The 17,578-nt window shown below is 46.7% G+C and overlaps 1 protein-coding gene across 3 annotated transcripts in view; it reads right to left on the reverse strand.

Moving 5' to 3' along the window:
- The window catches only part of Wdfy4 (WDFY family member 4), a 274,936-nt gene that overhangs the window by 249,891 nt on the left and 7,467 nt on the right, over window positions 1-17,578 (reverse strand). For all 3 annotated transcript variants that reach the window (XM_029564047.1, XM_029564048.1, XM_029564046.1), the window contains exon 3: window positions 356-605. In XM_029564047.1, coding sequence (XP_029419907.1) covers window positions 356-589 — 234 coding nt within the window. In that variant the 5' untranslated portion in view covers window positions 590-605. The remainder of the gene's footprint in view (window positions 1-355; window positions 606-17,578) is intronic.

A 17,578-nucleotide genomic window follows, 5' to 3' on the forward strand; every position in this document is an offset into this window, starting at 1 on the left:
TGAGACAAGGTCTCCCTGTAGCCCCAGCTGTCCTGGAACCCACTATGTAGACCAGGCTGGCCTTGAACTCACAGAGATCCACCTGCCTCTGCCTCCCGAGTGCTGGGATTAAAGGCATGCACCACCACACCCAGCCCTGAGAAAATCAAATTTTAAGATATGTTCCCAGCACCCACATGGCAACTAACAACTCCAGTTCTAGGGGATTCACTGCCCTTTTCTGACCTCCATTGAACAACACATGTGCACTTACATACATGCAGGCAATATACTTATACACATAAAATATAATAAAAATAAATCAAAAACATCTTTTAAATAAAATAAGCATGAAATGAAACAAGAGAATTCTGACCTTTAGGAACAGGGGGAGAAAGCTCAACAGGCTCCTCCTACGATCTTCTGGGTTCTTGTGCATCAGCTGCTGGTATTCCAGAAACTTGCTGTCAAGCATATCCCAGAGGACAGTGGGGCCAGTGGACTGCTGTTCTGGTGGGAAATCAGGCTGCACAGCAGAGGACTGCCCTTCATTTTTGGAACCTGGGTCCTCAGGTCTGTCTTCAGCCTTTGAATAATCTTCAGCCTCCATATTTGGCAAGATCGATCTGAATCCAGAATAAACACACAGAAATGAAAAGTCCTGCTACATCACTTCCTGATGACTGATTGGAGGAAAGGTCCTGCATTCATTCAGTTTAGTTCCTATTAGAGATGGTTCCTCTAAGAATCTGAAACCCACTAAAAAGAGGAAGGATTTTCCAAAAGAGGTTCGTATTTCCATGTGATTAACATGTAATTAACAATATATCTGAAATGGCAAAGCTGACTCCATTTTGTTCTAGCTGGCTTTTGCTTTACAAGTGTTTCTGCCCAGACACTCCTGCTGCAGCCAGTCAGCCATGAAGGCTGCACCTGTAGTTCCAGGGGGCACATTGTTTCTACAATACTGGGAAACATCCAGGTAGCCTAATAGCACACCCTCTTATCCAGCTACCTCTTACCCATAGGTACACTTACACACATGCAGATGATACACTCATATTGTGCCGGATAGCTTTAGTGTCAACTTGACACACCTGGGTTGAGGGAGCCTCAATTGGGGAATTTCCTCCATAGGACTGGCCTGTGGCCAAGTCTGTGGGGCATCTTCTTGATTGTTGAGTGATGTGGGAGGGCCCAGCCCACTGTGGGTGGTGCCACCCCTGGGCAGGTGGGCCTGTGTTACATAAGAAAGCAGGCTGAGCAGGAGCCAAGGGAGTAAGCCAGTAAGCAGCGTTCCTCCTGCCTCCAGGTTCCTGCCCTGAGTTCCTACCTTAGGCTCCCTGATGAGCTGTGACCTAGGAGATGTAAGCCGAATAAACCCTTTCCTCCCGAAGTTGGTATTGGTCAGAGTGTTTTGTCACAGCAATGGAGAAATAAACTAGGACACACGTACATAAAATTAAAAAAGTAAAATATAAGAACAAACAAAAATATCCCATGTGTTTTTTAAAAATTGTTAACTAATCCTTAATGCATACAACATACAATCCCCCTCTTAATTTCTCTAAGGAGACATATTTATTACGTATTTATACATAATTGAAATGTATAAATATATTTACCATTTTAAGTATATGAGTGTTATTAAGTATAGCCTTAAACCTGGCCTGATGGCACAGTCCTATAATTCCAGTACCCAGGAAGTTGAAATAGGAGAATCACAAATTCAAAGCCAGTCTGAACCATACAGTGAGTTTCAGAGAAGCCGAGGCTACATAGAAAGACCCTGCCTCAGAGAGAGAGAGAGAATTTACTAATTTCTAAAACTTTTTAGACATGTGATCTATATCTAAATCAATCATAGTTTCTACCACATAAGTCTGAAAAGAGGATCTTCACTTTCAGCATTGTTTGCTTCAACCCAATATTTTTCAGGGGACTGTGCCCTGAAAATGATCCTTGAAAGCTCAAGAGCTTACAGGAACCCCTCTATAAGTACATACATGAGCACGCTACCCTCAAGTCAATAGACACAAGAACAAGAGCCTTTGTGATGGAAGTAACCATGGCCAGTTCACCTGATAGCTGACCCCTGAAAGGTGCCTTTGTTTGTGACCTTGGCTTTTCATTGTGGAACATCTCAGGTGAAGTGTGACTGGCTCACAGCATGACACACTTTGTGGTTTGTTTGTCTGGAGTAAAGTCCACTCTAAGAAGAGACCAGAATAGCCAGGTTTCCTGCAAGAAGTTCTCCTCAAATTCAACTTCAGCAGCACCCAGCACCCAGCACCCAGCACTGAGCACCCAACACCCAGCATTCAGCACAGAGACCAGAGAGAAAGAAACTCAAAGGCAGGTCTTTGGCACTGGACCGCAGCAGCAGAAAGTATACACTGATTTGCGCAGGGGGAGCTGGGAGTTAGCTCTGTATTACCTGGCAAAGCTAACCATCATCCCAAAGCTTTCTGAACCCCCTGCCCCTTTTCTGTCATTTGTACTTCTTACTCTTGGACTTTATTTCCTGGAATCATGTTTTTCTTGTTGGTTTCATTTAACAGATAGACAAACTGTGGTAGATCTATGCTGTGGACTACTACTGAGTCATTTTAAATGGAATGAACCATTTGATACAAATAAAAGTATTATATAATTATGATGGACATAGAAGAACACAACTAAATGATTCCATGTATGTGAAACTTGAAAACACACATAATCTCTATGGACAGAAGGCAGAGCAGTGGCTGCCCACCAAGATTTGGTGGGGGCGGGAACTTTACTAGGCAAAGTCATGATAGAATTTTCATGGTTATGAAAATGTTTGCTGTTGATCGTGGTGTTGGGTACATGCATGTCTATATTTGGCAAAACTCATGAAATGTAGGCTTGAGATGGGCACAGTGGTAGTTTAGAACTGGACTCTTCCCCCAAAGGCCCTCAGGATAACACCCCTTAGTCTCTTCCCTGATCTTCCAGGCTCCTCTGAAATCGTCCATTTATTCATTTATTTGTTGTATTTCCCATCCCCACTTTCACCCCCACTCCATCACCTGCTTGATAGGTAATTCTACTGGTGTGGACCCCTCGGAATCACAGCCAACAGTGCCCAGTTTCTGTACACCTGCTTTTCAGGCAGGCTGATGACTTGCATTTTTTGGCATCTCATTCCATTCACTGTGATGTCTTCAGGAAGGACCATGTAGCTGTGTGTTTGTCAAGTCCATGTCCTCTAACTGCTGTTTCCAAAGTGGTGTCATGTGTGCATCTATGTGACCGTTCTCATGATGATGGATAGATTACTCACAGCTTTGGTTCTGCATACAACCCTGTGGGAGACAGACCGTGCAGGCCACAGCCTCATGGCATGTACCCAGAAGCAGCAGAGCTGACCTCTGTCTGTGACGTTCAACCAGGTACTGCTAAGACACCTCCGGAAAGATGGCCTGGGACACACTCCCTCTAACTGTCATCTGGAGGCTCCTCCCTCATCACTGCAAGCTCTGATTGGCGTCATTCTGCTTTCTAATGATTGTCAATACAACTGAAGCAAAGGGATGCCTCAAAGTCATTTGCTGTGCATTTCCCTGGACTCCTGAGTAGAAGTATCTCTTCCTGTGCCTATTGCCCTTCGAGTCAGCTCCTACTCGTTCAGCTGACTATGCATAACCTCTGTTATTTTTTTTTTGTCTTACCATATTCTAGAAGATGTTCTTGTTGATTTAAAAATTTGCAAATATTGGGGCTGGAGATATGGGTCAGTGGTTAAAAACATTGGCTACACTTCCAGAGGATCTGGATTTGATTCCCAACACCCACATGGCAGCTAACGACCATCTGTAACCCCAGTTCCAGGGGATCCAATGCCCTCTTCTGACCTCCATAGGCACTGCATGACATGGGTGCACTTACATATATGCATATAAAATAAAAAATATAATAAGTCACTGGATAGTACTCTTATATTAAACTTCATCTACCCAGGGCTTGGGGACTATTGTGGAAGAGGGGGTAGAAAGATGGTAAGAACCAGGGGAGGAGGTGCATGACCATATGGAAATAGAGTCTTACAGGCTTCTGGGACCTTACTCATATAAACCTACAGCGATGGTGTCAGCATGCACAAGACCCATGCAAACTCAAGCAGACAAAAACTCAGCATAGAACTGGGGAAATGGACTTCAGGCCCCAACCTTAGCTGAAGAACTATTGGCAGTTGATTACTGCAAGGTGAGGGAGAGTTGATTTTCTTTAAGGGAGAGACTCTAGATAGGCTGACTAGACCCCAGTGGATGAACTTTCACTGAGGGACATCTGGGTACACAAACTTGACTTGATAGGCTTTAACATATATGACAGAATGCATGAAATCCAATGGGACAGGCTAGGGGGGTCCAGAGGGGTAAGGGGGTATAAAGATGATTAAGATGTTTTGTATGGAATGCAGAAACATTCAATAAATAATATACATTAAAATATAATAAACAAAATATTTGTAATTACAAATATCGGGCTAGGGAGATGACTCTGTTGGTAAAGGCCTGCTGCAGAAGCATGAAGACCCAACTACCATTCCCAGAATCCGCATTAAAAACCAGCTATGGTGGTTCACATTTCAATCCCAACACTGGGGAGGTAGAGACAAGTAGATACCTGTGGCTCATTGGCCAGTCAGCCCGGCCTACGCAGCGAGCTCCAGGCCAATTAGAGAGCCTGACTCAAAAAATCATGATGGACATCCTGAGGAACAACACCCAAGGCTGACCACTGACCTCCACATATGTATGCACACATGTACACACCCATATATACACATGTATGCACATACACACACAAATATATATATATATATATATATTATATATTATGGCCGGGTGTGGTGGCACACACCTTTAATCCTACCTCTCTGGAGCCTTTGGATCCATTTCTCTTATAAACTGTTTTATGGTTTTCTTTTTTGTCATGATATCATGAATCTTATCCATTTTATTTACAATCCTCATAGTGGCTGATTACTTATTTACTAATCCCACACACTGAGGCAGACCATTCCCCTATCACAGACCACACTATAATGAGGTTCCCATGCCTCAGTCTTTCCATCTAAATAATGGACCGTAATGTTTTTCCCAAATCCCTAAAGGAAACAGTCTGTTTTATTGCCAAGTTGGCAATTTTTTTTAGGTTCTTCATCACATTTCCAGACAGCCTCTTCTTAAAGCACTGTGTCAGCAAGCATCCTCCCACCACCAGCAGACACAGGGGTGTGCCTTCTTGGATAATACCTCTTATTTTATTAGCATATGTACCTTTTACAAAATACTGGCTTTCACTATGACATTTCCATACATGTGCATAATGTTCTTTGATTGTGTTCACTCCCATCATCCTCTCTAGTGCTCCACCCACCTGGTACCGTTATTAAGTCCTGCTGATCTGACAAACCCAGCAAGTTCAAAGCAAATGCTTCCCTGTCATTTCTACTCTGTGTTGAGTGCAAAAGGAGGAGCTGTGTTCACTGTCCTCTCGGCCCGTCAGTCAGACCCCATGTTCTTGCTTCATATCTCCCTCATGGGGTCTAAGCTACTCCCCGTGGCTTTACTTCCAAGAGCCCTATGGCTGCTAAACATAATCTCTAAACACAAAAGCAGAGTGTATTCCTACGCAGGGCTGGCGTAGGTAGACACTCAATAAAATGTCCTGTATTCTTATTTTTCACATTTATTTTATCTTTAATTATATGTACATGTGTAAGTAGTAGGGGATGGTATATATACATGAATGCAGGTACCCACAGTGGTCAGAGGTGTCAGATCCCCCTAAAACTGAAGTTACAGGCAGTTGTGAGCTGCCCAACATGGGTTCTGGGAAGCGAATTCATATCTTCTCAAGGGCAGTATCTGCTGAGCCATCTCTCCAGCCCCAGTAAAACGTTCTTGATTAGGTGCATAAAAGAGCACGAGTCACTGAATGAATTTGCCTCCATGCTGATAGCACCTCTCTTCTCTCTCTCTCTCTCTCTCTCTCTCTCCCCCCTTTTGGAACAAGTTTTGTCCTCACTCTTAGATTTGCACATGCTTTCTCCCAAACACTGAAAGATACACTGTGCCAGCCAAACTTCTTTCTGTGGCCAGCAGAGCCAGAATGGAGATTTCCAGTACACAGTCCTGCTAAGCACTGCAGCTGTCCTGAGTCATGCTGAGGCCACACCCACACGCACCTCCAACCAGCCCTCTCAGCGCTGCACCTGAGGACCTCTGCAGCGCACCACTTCAAGATAAGCAGTGGGGAAACAAGGCATTAGGTAGGAAAAGAAAAAAGAATGTGTGTGTCTGAATCCTAGCATTTGGGAAACAGTAGGGGTAGGGGGCAGTCCTCTGTGAGTTCAAGGTCAGCCTGGTCTAGATAGTGAATTTCTGACCAGCCATGGTTACATAGTGAGACTCTGTCTTTAAAAAAGAATGCATGGCATGCAGTCAGCAAGGCAGAGGATGCACTAAAAGTCTCCTGGCCCCTCCGGGAACAGAAGCTGCGTTTGCTGAACTGAACGTCTTTACTCACCTTTTTGGGAATATACAGAGATTTTTGAGAAGCAGAAGTTTCCAGTGAATGCGGATCCATGAAATTAACTCCTGACTCAGATGGAAAGCTGTGACCACAGCCTCCTGCCCTCTGTCGTTTACCTGTACCTGCTTCAGTTCTGTTTGTGGAAGGAAGTAAGCCAGGGAGTGGCCAGTGATGTCAAGCAGGGTGACAACCAGCAAGAAGAAATCACTGTGATTTGCCTCATTACCAAGAAGCAAGCATCCTAGGCAAGCTAGGCTGGTGCTCACAGAGGCCAGCTGGGGGTGAGGACCACTGGAGGAGTGAGGGGCCAGAAAGAGACCCTTGCCCTAGACACAACATTTATAGGAACAGTGATTTCTTATGGTATTTTAAAAATCAAAATTGGAATTAGAGAGATGGCTCAGCAGTTAAGAGCACTGGCTGCTCTTGCAGAGGACTCTTGTTGGGTTTGATTCCCAACACCCACATGGCACCTCACAACTGTCTGTAACTCCAGTTCCAGGGGAATCTGACATCCTCTTCTGACCTCTGTAAGCAGTACATGACATAGGTACACTTACATGCACGCAGGGAATACACTCATACACATAAAATAAAAATAAAATATTTAAAAATTAAAATTAATGCAAAAAATCCACGATGAACAAAACATACAAATTTCAGGTGAAATCAGGATCTAGCCTTGCATTTCCCAGCCTCCTCTCCCTACTGCTGGTTTATGCTGTGGGAATACATATTGGGGCATTGTCATACAGTCAACAACTTAAGCAATCTTCCTTCTAGACATGGGCTTCCCTGACTTATACTCTAATGTGGAAACCTTGCCAGCCAGCTCAGGGCTGGTTAAAACAAGTTTATACCAAGCTACAAACCTCCTCTTCCTCAATGTCTTTATCTGTACCTAGATGTTAAGAGGTCCTCCTGGTGTATTAGGACAGGGGAGAGGCATTATCAGAGCCTGCTGATGGCAGCATTTATATGTGGCTCTCCATTCACTCTTCATGCCATCAGCACTATCAACACTGTCAGCCTTGGTCCTCAGACAGCACTGAGGCTGGAACAGAGAAGTGATTTGCCCAGGGTCTCATCCCCGGTGGGGCAAGAACAAAAACCAACACCTGTCTACAGGACCCTGTGATCTCAGTGTCACCTTCCAGCCTCTATGCATTGATGACAGAGAAGGGATAGGGCAGTGGGCTCATGTGGACTGAGGGTCTGTGGTTGTGTGTAGTGAGAAGCAAACGGTAAGGTGGGGGGGGTCTACCTACCTGTGCATCAATCAGTACAGGGAGCCAGATAACAGGTCTCCAGCACTCAAGAGACAATGGCAAAGAGAGAAAGAATAAGAGAGATCATCTCTGATCTTAGCCAAATCTGGACTAGAACTCTCTGGACATCACTGCCTACCCCTTCCTGTGCTGCAGAAGCCCATTCTTTACCCTCGGGCAAGGCATCCCATGCACAGCTGTCATGCCAAAGGGCCACATCTAGAGACCAAGGAAACTGCTGGTTTGCTAATGTTTTGCTGGGGGCTGGGGAACTGACTCAATCAGTTTAGTACCTGTGGCACAGCACAAGGACCTGAGTTCGATCTCCAGCATCCATGTAAAAGCAGACACAGCAGTGCACTTCCATACCCCAGTGCTGGGAAGAAGGAGACGGGCAGATCCCCGGAGCTCATTGGCTAGTCAACAGAACCCAGTAGATGAATTTCAGGATCAATGGGGGATCCCGACTCAAAAATCAAGATACAGAGCTACTGAGAAAGACACTCAGTGTCAACCCCTGGCCTGTACACACATGCGCACATGTGTACACGCATGTACACACACCCACACCAACACATACCTACACCACACCCACACACCACACTCGAGGGAAAGGGAGAGGGAGAGGGAGAGGGAGAGGGAGAGAAGCATTCCAACTATTCCTGTCCCTCAATTTTTCTTGAGTGAGTCACAGGCAGATGGAAGTTTCAGACTATGAGATGTGACATACCAGTCTAGGCACTAAATGCCAATAAGGTCCTCTAGGGGAAGCTATTCTAGAGCAGGAAGGTACCTAGAAGCAGCCCCAAGGGTGGGCTGGAGGGAAGCCTGACCCTCACTCTGCAGCAAAGTGAGGCCCGAGATGAAAATCTGTGCTTTCATAAAATAAGTGAAAGCTTCTCCCTGTTTTCTTGTCTATGTCTGTGACTCTGTTTCCCAATTATAAGCTCCGGTACAGGATGCTTGCCACCTATATCACAGGCCTTGGCCCCACCCCAGCCAGGGAAGCCTCTAGACCCAGAGATACAGAAGAGCAGCTAGCTGCACATGTGTGTCTGTCAGTGGCCTGCTTTCCTTTCTGTTCAAAATCAACCATCACTGCATGTTAGAAGATCCACATTCACAGGCCCGACCTCTACCTGGGGCTCTCCGGGAAAAGTGATGAGCCATTGTTGTTCTAAAAGTACTATACAGCGTGCAGTTTCAAACTAGGCCTGCCTCCCTTTTTCCCATTTTTTGCATTCACAAGAACTTAACACTTAAAACTAAATTGAAACTGGGATACAGTGGGTAGGAAACAGAGAGGTTACAGTAATAGAGACTTCACATCTCATCTCCAGCTGACACAGTCAGAAGTAGAGGAGGCCACAGTGGGCACACCTGTCCCAGTTAGCTTTCTGCTGTCATGATAAAACACTCTGACCAAAAACAACTTGAGGAAGAAAGGGTAATTTGCCTTACCCATCCAATCAGTCAGGAAGCTAGAGGCATGCTGCTTACTAGCTTGCTCCTCTGGTCTGTGCTCAGCCTGCTTTCTTACATCCATAGGTGGCACCCCCCTAGTGGGCTATGTCCTGCCACATCACTCAGCAATTGAGGAAATGACTTGCAGACGTGCTCACAGGCCATTAGGTAGAGGAAATTCCCCATCTGAGGTTCCCCTTTCCCAGGTATGTCAAGTTGACAATTAAGCTATCCAGCACAATACCTAGTCATGCCTTGGGGTGGGGGGAGCAAGCCACACCTGTAATGCTGTGTATTTCAAGGGCCAAGCCCTGCTATTTGGCCTTGCTGGTGGAATGCAAACTGGAGGAGCTATTTTGGAAAATAGTTTGGCAGTTTCTGAGAACACTGAACCTGTGCTCAGCAATTCTATTCCTGATTAGTTACCCTAGAGAAATGGAAATTTATGTCCACACAGAAATCAACACATGTTCTCACACATCTGTAACCTAGCACTAAGGAGGTAGAAAAAGAGGATCATGAGTTTGAGGCCAGCCTGATATATATTGGGAGACTCCGCCTCAAAAACAAATGAACAAGATATTGTAGACATTCTATTCACGGCTCCCAAAGCCTGGGTGGGGTGAAGAAAGTCCATTCAGGAGAAATGAATAAACAGACTCTGGCGTATCCATGCAGTAGAGCCCTCAGGAATAACAATGCACACTTCCAATGCACACAGAAATCTGACGGGCCTCCAAGGCCTTGTACTTATTGACAGGAACCAACCTTAGAAGGTCTCATGATATCTTACTCCACTTAGATATTTTGGAAAAAGACAAGTTTATACAAACAGGAAATATATCAGTGGTTGCTGGAGTCTGGGGATAAAAGGGTGACCACCGATGCCAGGTGAGAATTTTAGGAATGATGGAAGTGTTCTATGTGGCTACAGAATGGTCAAATGTGAACTAAAGATTGGGGTGGAAGAGATGGATCAGTGGTTAAGACCATTTGCTGCTCTTGCAGAGGACTGGAGCAACCACATTGGCCAGCTCATGACTCCCTATAATTCCAGTTCCAGGGACAACGCCCACTTCTGGCCTCCATAGGCACCCACACATACCTATGCATGTGTGCAGATAGACACACACAAATACACATAAATAAAAATATAAAAATCATGCCTCAATGAACCTGACTTTAAGAAATAAATGTCCTTAAAAAAAAAAAAAACTTTTTAAGGCTCTGCAAGATGGCTCAGTGGGTAAAGGTACTTGCCCCCAAGTAAGACAACTCAGAACACACATGGGGGAAATTCGAACAAGATGCCATGACATCCTGAAGTCTGAGGATATGATACTAAGCAAAATAAGCCAGCCACAAAAGAAGACATCAAGTGCACAAGCCCACTTGTATATGCTGCCTACAGAAGGCAAATTCAGCAAAAGAAAGTGGAAGGTAGTTTCCAGGGGAGGGGCAATGAAGATGTAATGGCAGAGTTTGTCTGAGAAGACAAAAAGCATTCCAGAAATGGAGAGCATTGAAGGCTGAACGGCACAGAGGATGTGCTCAGTACCACTCAAAAGTGCACTTAAGCATGGTAACAGTGGTTATGTGATTTTGTAATAGATGGATAGATGGATGGCTGGACAGATGAGAGAGATGAGAGAGAGAGAGAGAGAGAGAGAGAGAGAGGGAGGGAGAGAGAGAGATGGATGGATGATAGAGAATTAGGAAAGTGGGTATAACTTGTCCAGTTTAATGACCATAATAAAAATAGTGTCTAGTGAGTTCTTGATCTATCTGCAGAGGGCCTGGGCCAAGGGCTTTGTATATGTAAACTGATTTCTCCCCTAAAGCACGTTGTGTCCTCTCCCTCCCTTTCATAAAGATGAGGACACAGAGTCATCTTGACTTTGAGCAACATCCCCAGGTGTGGTCACACAGCCCATGTCTTCAGGGAGAGAGATGAATTCTCTTCTGACCTGAGATGACAGTGAACATTTGCCACATACGAGGCAGGTATTGTATTAAAACAGTAATTTGAAATGAATTACTGATTGATGAATGGTTAGCTCTGGGCAGAAAGGACATCTCTAAAATAGAAGGAAGGCACAAATGAGCCTTAGTAACAAAATCATAGACAACAGAAAAGGAAAGTTTGAAGAACATAAAACACAAAGAATTTACAGAGTGGCCAAGAGCCTTGGAATTCCCGTAGGACATGGTCCGGAGGCTCAGAGCACAGGGTATAAAATGAAGATAGGAAAGGAAGGAAGGAAAGACATGGTACCCAGTGATAGCCTTGGGGTTTCTTCACAGATGCCAAGTCACCGTAGTTTGATGTGCACTGCTCAGCTAGCAGCTGACCTTCAGGGGGTATCTGCAGGCGAACAGTTGAGTCACAGCCACAAACCTGCCCCCTAATAGAACCTGCCACTGAAAGGGGAGATCCTAAAACTACTACATCAGGAGGTCATTCAAACCCAGATTTCAGAGCACATACCAGAGTTTAAACCTTGAGAACCCCCTTGGAAAACCCCTAGGGACCACACTTTGAGAATCCTTAGGGACCACACCTTGAGGACTCCCAGGGACCATACCTTGAAAACCCACAGAGACCACACCTTGAGGATTACCACTGAGGAGATGCTTAGAGAGGAACCCTAGACACAGAACCATCCTACATCTCTATTTTACATAGCGTTATTGCCACAGATAGAGGAAAATCTACAAAGTGGTATGTGGAGAAGAATTGGTGACAGAGGGGAAGCTGAGTCAGCCTTGTTCAGGGCCTGCTGTGGCAGCCTGGACTGGCCCTTTGGTGTGCACAGTGACTCCATAAGGAGGCACGAGGGATTTTGTTTTCACATGAAGCTGACACTAGAGCCGGAACGTGCAGCTCCTTAGAGTCCAGGTCTGTCTGTCCCCAAAGCCTCCCTGTTGCCCTATCCCTCTAAGCGGCCTAGCCCATTCCAACTGTCCTCACCTGCCTGCCCTGCAAAAAAGATTTTTGCTCAAACCAGTCGTGTATCTAACTGACAGCTTGCACTCTGGGTACACAGGTAGGTGATCGGAAGCAAACACAGAAATGCTGTAATGGGTCCCCTGTCTCCGGTTCTACTGGATTCAACATCCTCACCCTGCAGGTGGCCACACTAAAAATCAGAGGACCCTGAGCACATGGCTTTTTTCTTTGCCATTCTTTATCCCAGTTTCCTCTTGGTCAGCTGGAGAGTCCTATCCTTGGAGTCTCTGTCCTCTAGATCTCTCACATCCATCCTCTGACACTGCTACCTCTCAGACCTTACCTACTAGATGCCAGGTATCAGAAGATACAAGGAAAGAAAGATCGGGGAGTGGAGGTCTTCACCTCTGCAGCACGTGTGCTCTGGGCCTGAGCTGGCATGCTGGATTTGCAGCAGTAGGCTGGGCTAGCATGGAAGAATCACTGGTTTCCCTCTGGGAAGCCACAATGACTTCAGACTGAGCAGCAACTGTCATCCTGGTCTTCAACCTGCCCTCCTGCTCCACAGAGTTCAGACTTACAGGCCCTACAGTTGTGTGAGCAAATTCCTTAAAAAGAATCTCTGCATGTGTCTCACATACACACACACACACACACACACACACACACACACACATTTTGTTCTCAGCAATTCTTATGGAGCTGTTGGGGGCCTGGCAGCTCACAGGTACCAAGGGGCTGGAGAGATGGCTCAGCAATTAAGAACATTGGCTGCTTTTGCAGAAGACCTGGGTTCCATTCCCAACACCCACATGGCAGCCAACAACTGTCCATAACTCCAGTTCCAGGGGATCTGATACCCTCTTCTGAACTCTACGAGACATTGCATGACACGGGTGCACTTTTATGCATGCAACTAATATACTCATAAAATAAAATTTTAAAAATTTAAAAATTAAAATTAAAAAAGCAGATGGCGAAGAAGCTATATTTGTGGTTGTGGATAAAAGATGAGTCCAACCTGCTTGGGGCTGAGAAAAAAATTCAACAAAGACTAGAAATGATGGATGGCAGGCCTACACTAGAGAGACATAGTCAGCAATACAACAGAAGTGAAAAGTCCCCCAACTTGCTCCACCCCAAGGCTGCTCTGCTCAGAAAGGCCCATCACTAACAATCTGGTCTGATCTGCACATGGGGCCCACCACCTAAAAAGCTGGGCGGGCCCCTGTCATCGGGGCCAACCGTCACCAGCAGAGCCACAGTCAAGAATTCCCATCACAGGACTCTCTGGGGAACGAGAATGAAACCAGGGCAACTCTCTAGAAGATGTGTGCTGTCTCAGGAAGGAGACAGAGGTACCACATGCAGACCCAATGTGGGACTCGTGTCAGACAGTCCTGGGTTCTGGTTCTCTCAGCTCCTAGTGCTCTGAGCTGTGGAATCTCAGAAGTGATGGGCTGAAGTGCCGATCTTTGCCTGGAAAATGTGCTGCTAGAAAAGCCACGAGGTGGGCTCTTGAGAACAGGCTGACAGCAGGTTCTCTGTAAGGGACAGAATGGCTCCTGAAGGAGGTCCCCTTGAGCCAGCATTGCAGGAGACGAAAGAGAGTGGGGCAGCGAAGGCCATGAGTGCATGGGGCTGGGAGGGGCTTCTCAAAGGAGGCTAGGCAGAAAAAAAACCAATGGGCACGGAGGAGCAGCAAGCAGACACGCACAGAGACTGTGGGAAATAGCTGCTGCAGGGGAGTCATGAAAAGCCAGGAAGTGAATGAAGCCCATGCTTAGACCCTGTGCTAGGTAATGCGAAGATCCTGTCGATTCTAAATCACTACCATTCTTAAAAGACCATCCTGGCCTAGAGACAGCAACCAGGTGCAGAAAAACGAAGATTCTAGTTAAGGCTGCCTAGGAAATGGGGAGGCAAAGAAACCTTGGAGATAACCTAGAGTCCATGACAGACAGTCATGCCCAACCCAGGATGCATACCTGAATGACCTGGTCACTCAGCAAGGCCCAGAGCTCTCAGAAGGGAGCTGCTCCTCCAACATCACACAGCAGCTGAGACAGAAGTGGGACACACTCCTAGGCCTCTCTTGCTCCATGGGGGCCAGACATCAGCTCCTGAGTCAACTGTGAGCTTGGCTGAGGGCTGGCACTCCAGGCCCACTAGCAGGCCAGCTCAGTGCACCTAGAAGGGGTCCCTAGAGGCCTAGGCTGCATAGTTACCTCTGGCCTTGACTTCCAAGCACCCTGAATCCAACCTTTGTGCCCAACCTTGGCCCTGCCTAGCTCCAACGCCAAAAGCCCTCCTCCTTCAGCCACACAGATCCAGTTCCAATCCTAGCTGTCTCTGATCCTAACTTTACCTTGATAGCAGGCTGTCTGAGTCTCAGTGTCTATAGCTGTAAAATGGGAACATAGCATCTTTACAAGCTATGAAAAAGAATTAAGCAAGCCATTGTATGTGAGAGTATGTCCAGGACGTGCTCATGATCTAAAAGGTCCCCCTTCCTCTTGCCTTTGGACAAAACCAGCAGCCACCACCACACAGTCCCTCCTTCATTCTACACACTGATGCTTTGGTTATTCTTTTTGGTTCAGCACCAAGGCCAGGTAAGCTGTCCCAATCCCACAGAAGACCACCCCCCACCACCACCATTTCTCTCCTGCCACAGGGTCTGACCAATCTCGGGCCTTTTCTCAACAAAGAGCTAGTGAGAATGGATGTCAGCAAGATCATGGACATGTAGGCATGACAGTTCACAAAGCCAGGGTTGAAGGTGAGGATTTGGCTGTCTTGAGGATTCAGGAATGAGAGGACTGTCCTGAAGACTATGAGTCTATGAGGCATCAGGGACACATGGAACAATGGTGCTGCTAGAAGAGCAGAGGAGGGGACAGGTCACCGGGATCCCTGGGGGTGCTGCACAAGGGTCCTACACATCCAGCTTCTCAAGTGAAACAGACTAAGAGCCAGGCCACCACTGACGACCTCTCAAAGAACCCCATCCACCCCATGGTGCTGTCCCACACCCCTACAGTGAGCAAACATGCCCATTCTCCCACCCAAGCCAAGTACCACACATACCTATAGGATGTGAACAGAACCAAGACGCCACAACCTGCCTCACTGGCCTCAGGAAAGGGAGGCAGCTCAGGTTGTTCCCAGAAGCTCTGGAATTCCCCTAAAGACTAAGTGGGTCACACTTGGCAGGAACCAGGCAGGTCGACAGAAACTCCTACAACTCTCAAGACTTCCCTTTTCTGATTCCAGGCTGTGCTACACTCCTGGCCAGCATACACACCTATGTGGTTTTTGCAACAGCAACTGAACACAGGAACTCCCAGCATCTTGCAGAAGAAGCTGGTTTTATATTTCGATATGCGTACCAAATTCCACATTGCCAAAAATGATCAGGGAGCGGTTCTTCTGGCTGGGACCTTGCAGCTTAGCTATGGCATGAGCTAGGGACTGCTCAATAACAAGAAGTTCAGCACCCAACCATGGGCCTCTCCACCATGGAAGCTGATAATCAGCTTAGCTTCGTGAGACTAAGGAAATGCAAAACATGGCCACAAATAAATGGACATCTACCAGCAGATCCACCAGTGTTCTCTGAGCACAGAAAACCTGCTAGGGAGGTTTCATTATTTACTGTGTGGGTGGCAAGAAAGGCTCTGGGGATTCCAGACTCCAGAGAACAAGTGATAAATCTAAAACCAAACTGCTAACAAGCATCAGGATCAAGGGTAAAGCCAGATGTCTCTGAGGCCGACATCCCTTCCACTTCCACCACTCTAGACTGGCTTCACACAGTGGTCGACAGTGGGAAGACTATACCACCAGGCTCCTTGGATACCAATTGGAAACTCCTGCATCACAGAGATTCTCTGGCTGAACTTACAAAGTTGTTTCCAACTGCTGCCCACCAGTGGTCTAAACTAGGCCTGCTGTTGGACCCAACTCACACCAGTCAGCCAGCCTCTGAGCAGGATTCTGTTCTCTATTGTCCCAGGGAGCAAATGATCCCTGGGAGTCTCTAGGCTAAAGGTTCACTAGCCTTGAACCAACGAGGCACCAGTTGACCAGTCCCTCCCTCTACTGACACCAGCACGGATAGTGTCATCACCACCCTCCAGCCTAAGACATTGGGCTGCACTCTACTTGGCTGACTCTATATAATCATTGGATTGTTAGATGTGGAAGGAGAAGAATTACCTAAGTCCACACTCTGGACTTCAGCACTCAGTCAGGGAAGCCAGGGAACCAGCTAAACAAATTGTTGGGCAAGGAGGTGCCTAACTGTGGAGCACAGGGAGACCCATGGCCCAGCCTAATGAAGGGCCCAGGGGACTGGGAGGGCTGCTCTGGGTGCCATGATGAACACTCCTGGACTGAAATGAACAGTTAAGGCAACAGGACAGGTAATCCAGGCACTGTGAGCATTTGAGAACATTTTCTGATTCTCAAGAGAGGTCAAAGCAAAATAGGACGGGATGGGCAGGGAGGAGGCTTGCATGGTGGCATGACTGAGATGCCCAGCTGACATGCTCTGGTTCCATAAAGCCTCTCTGGTAGGATCTCAATAGAGAATGAGATGGACATCTAACAGTTACCTTCTGTGTCTGGTGCTTACAGCCTCAGCGGCAGGAGGCAGAGAAAGAGATGCTCAAATACAAAGCCCAAAATAGCCCTGGGAACAGAATCCTCCCCCCAAGGGATGCAGAGAAGGAGCTGGCTGTCAGAGATGGAATGGGGCTGGGGAGAAGGTGAGAGATAGGCAAAGAGACACAGAAGCAGGAGCTTCAGAAAGACGTCTGAGGGAAAAGTAAGGCACGTGAGCAGGGGCCAAGGAAACTGAAGACGTGGAAGAGGCTGGCTCAACTACAGCTGCTTCTGTGCAGTGGGGAGGGGTGCAGGGTGGGTACAGGGCAGAAATCATGGGCAGGGGCAGGTGACACAGGTCTCTAGACTCAGCTGCCCTATCTCATTTGTCATCTTCTGGGGGAAACTAAATGCTTTGGGAACTCAGCATTAACCCTTAAACCTCTACTGTCACTTTTCTGATGAGAAAGATGACCTTTCTGGGATGGTTAGGGTTGTTACATAACCATCCTGTTTAGCTTATTAAATTTCACATATAATTTGGTCAGAATATGCAAAAACCACAGTTAAACTGTGAAGCATGCCAGGAAGTTCACATTCCCAACCTTTTAAGAATTAAGCACCGGGCTGGAGAGATGGCTCAGCAGTTAAGAACACTGACTATTCTTGCAAAAGACCCGGGTTTGAATCCCAGCACCCACATGGCAGCTAACAACTGTCCGTAACTCCAGTCTCAGGGGAT

Source organism: Nannospalax galili, unplaced genomic scaffold (genome assembly GCF_000622305.1).
Source record: "Nannospalax galili isolate Female #2095 unplaced genomic scaffold, S.galili_v1.0 scaffold996, whole genome shotgun sequence".
Taxonomy (NCBI): Eukaryota; Metazoa; Chordata; class Mammalia; order Rodentia; family Spalacidae; genus Nannospalax; species Nannospalax galili.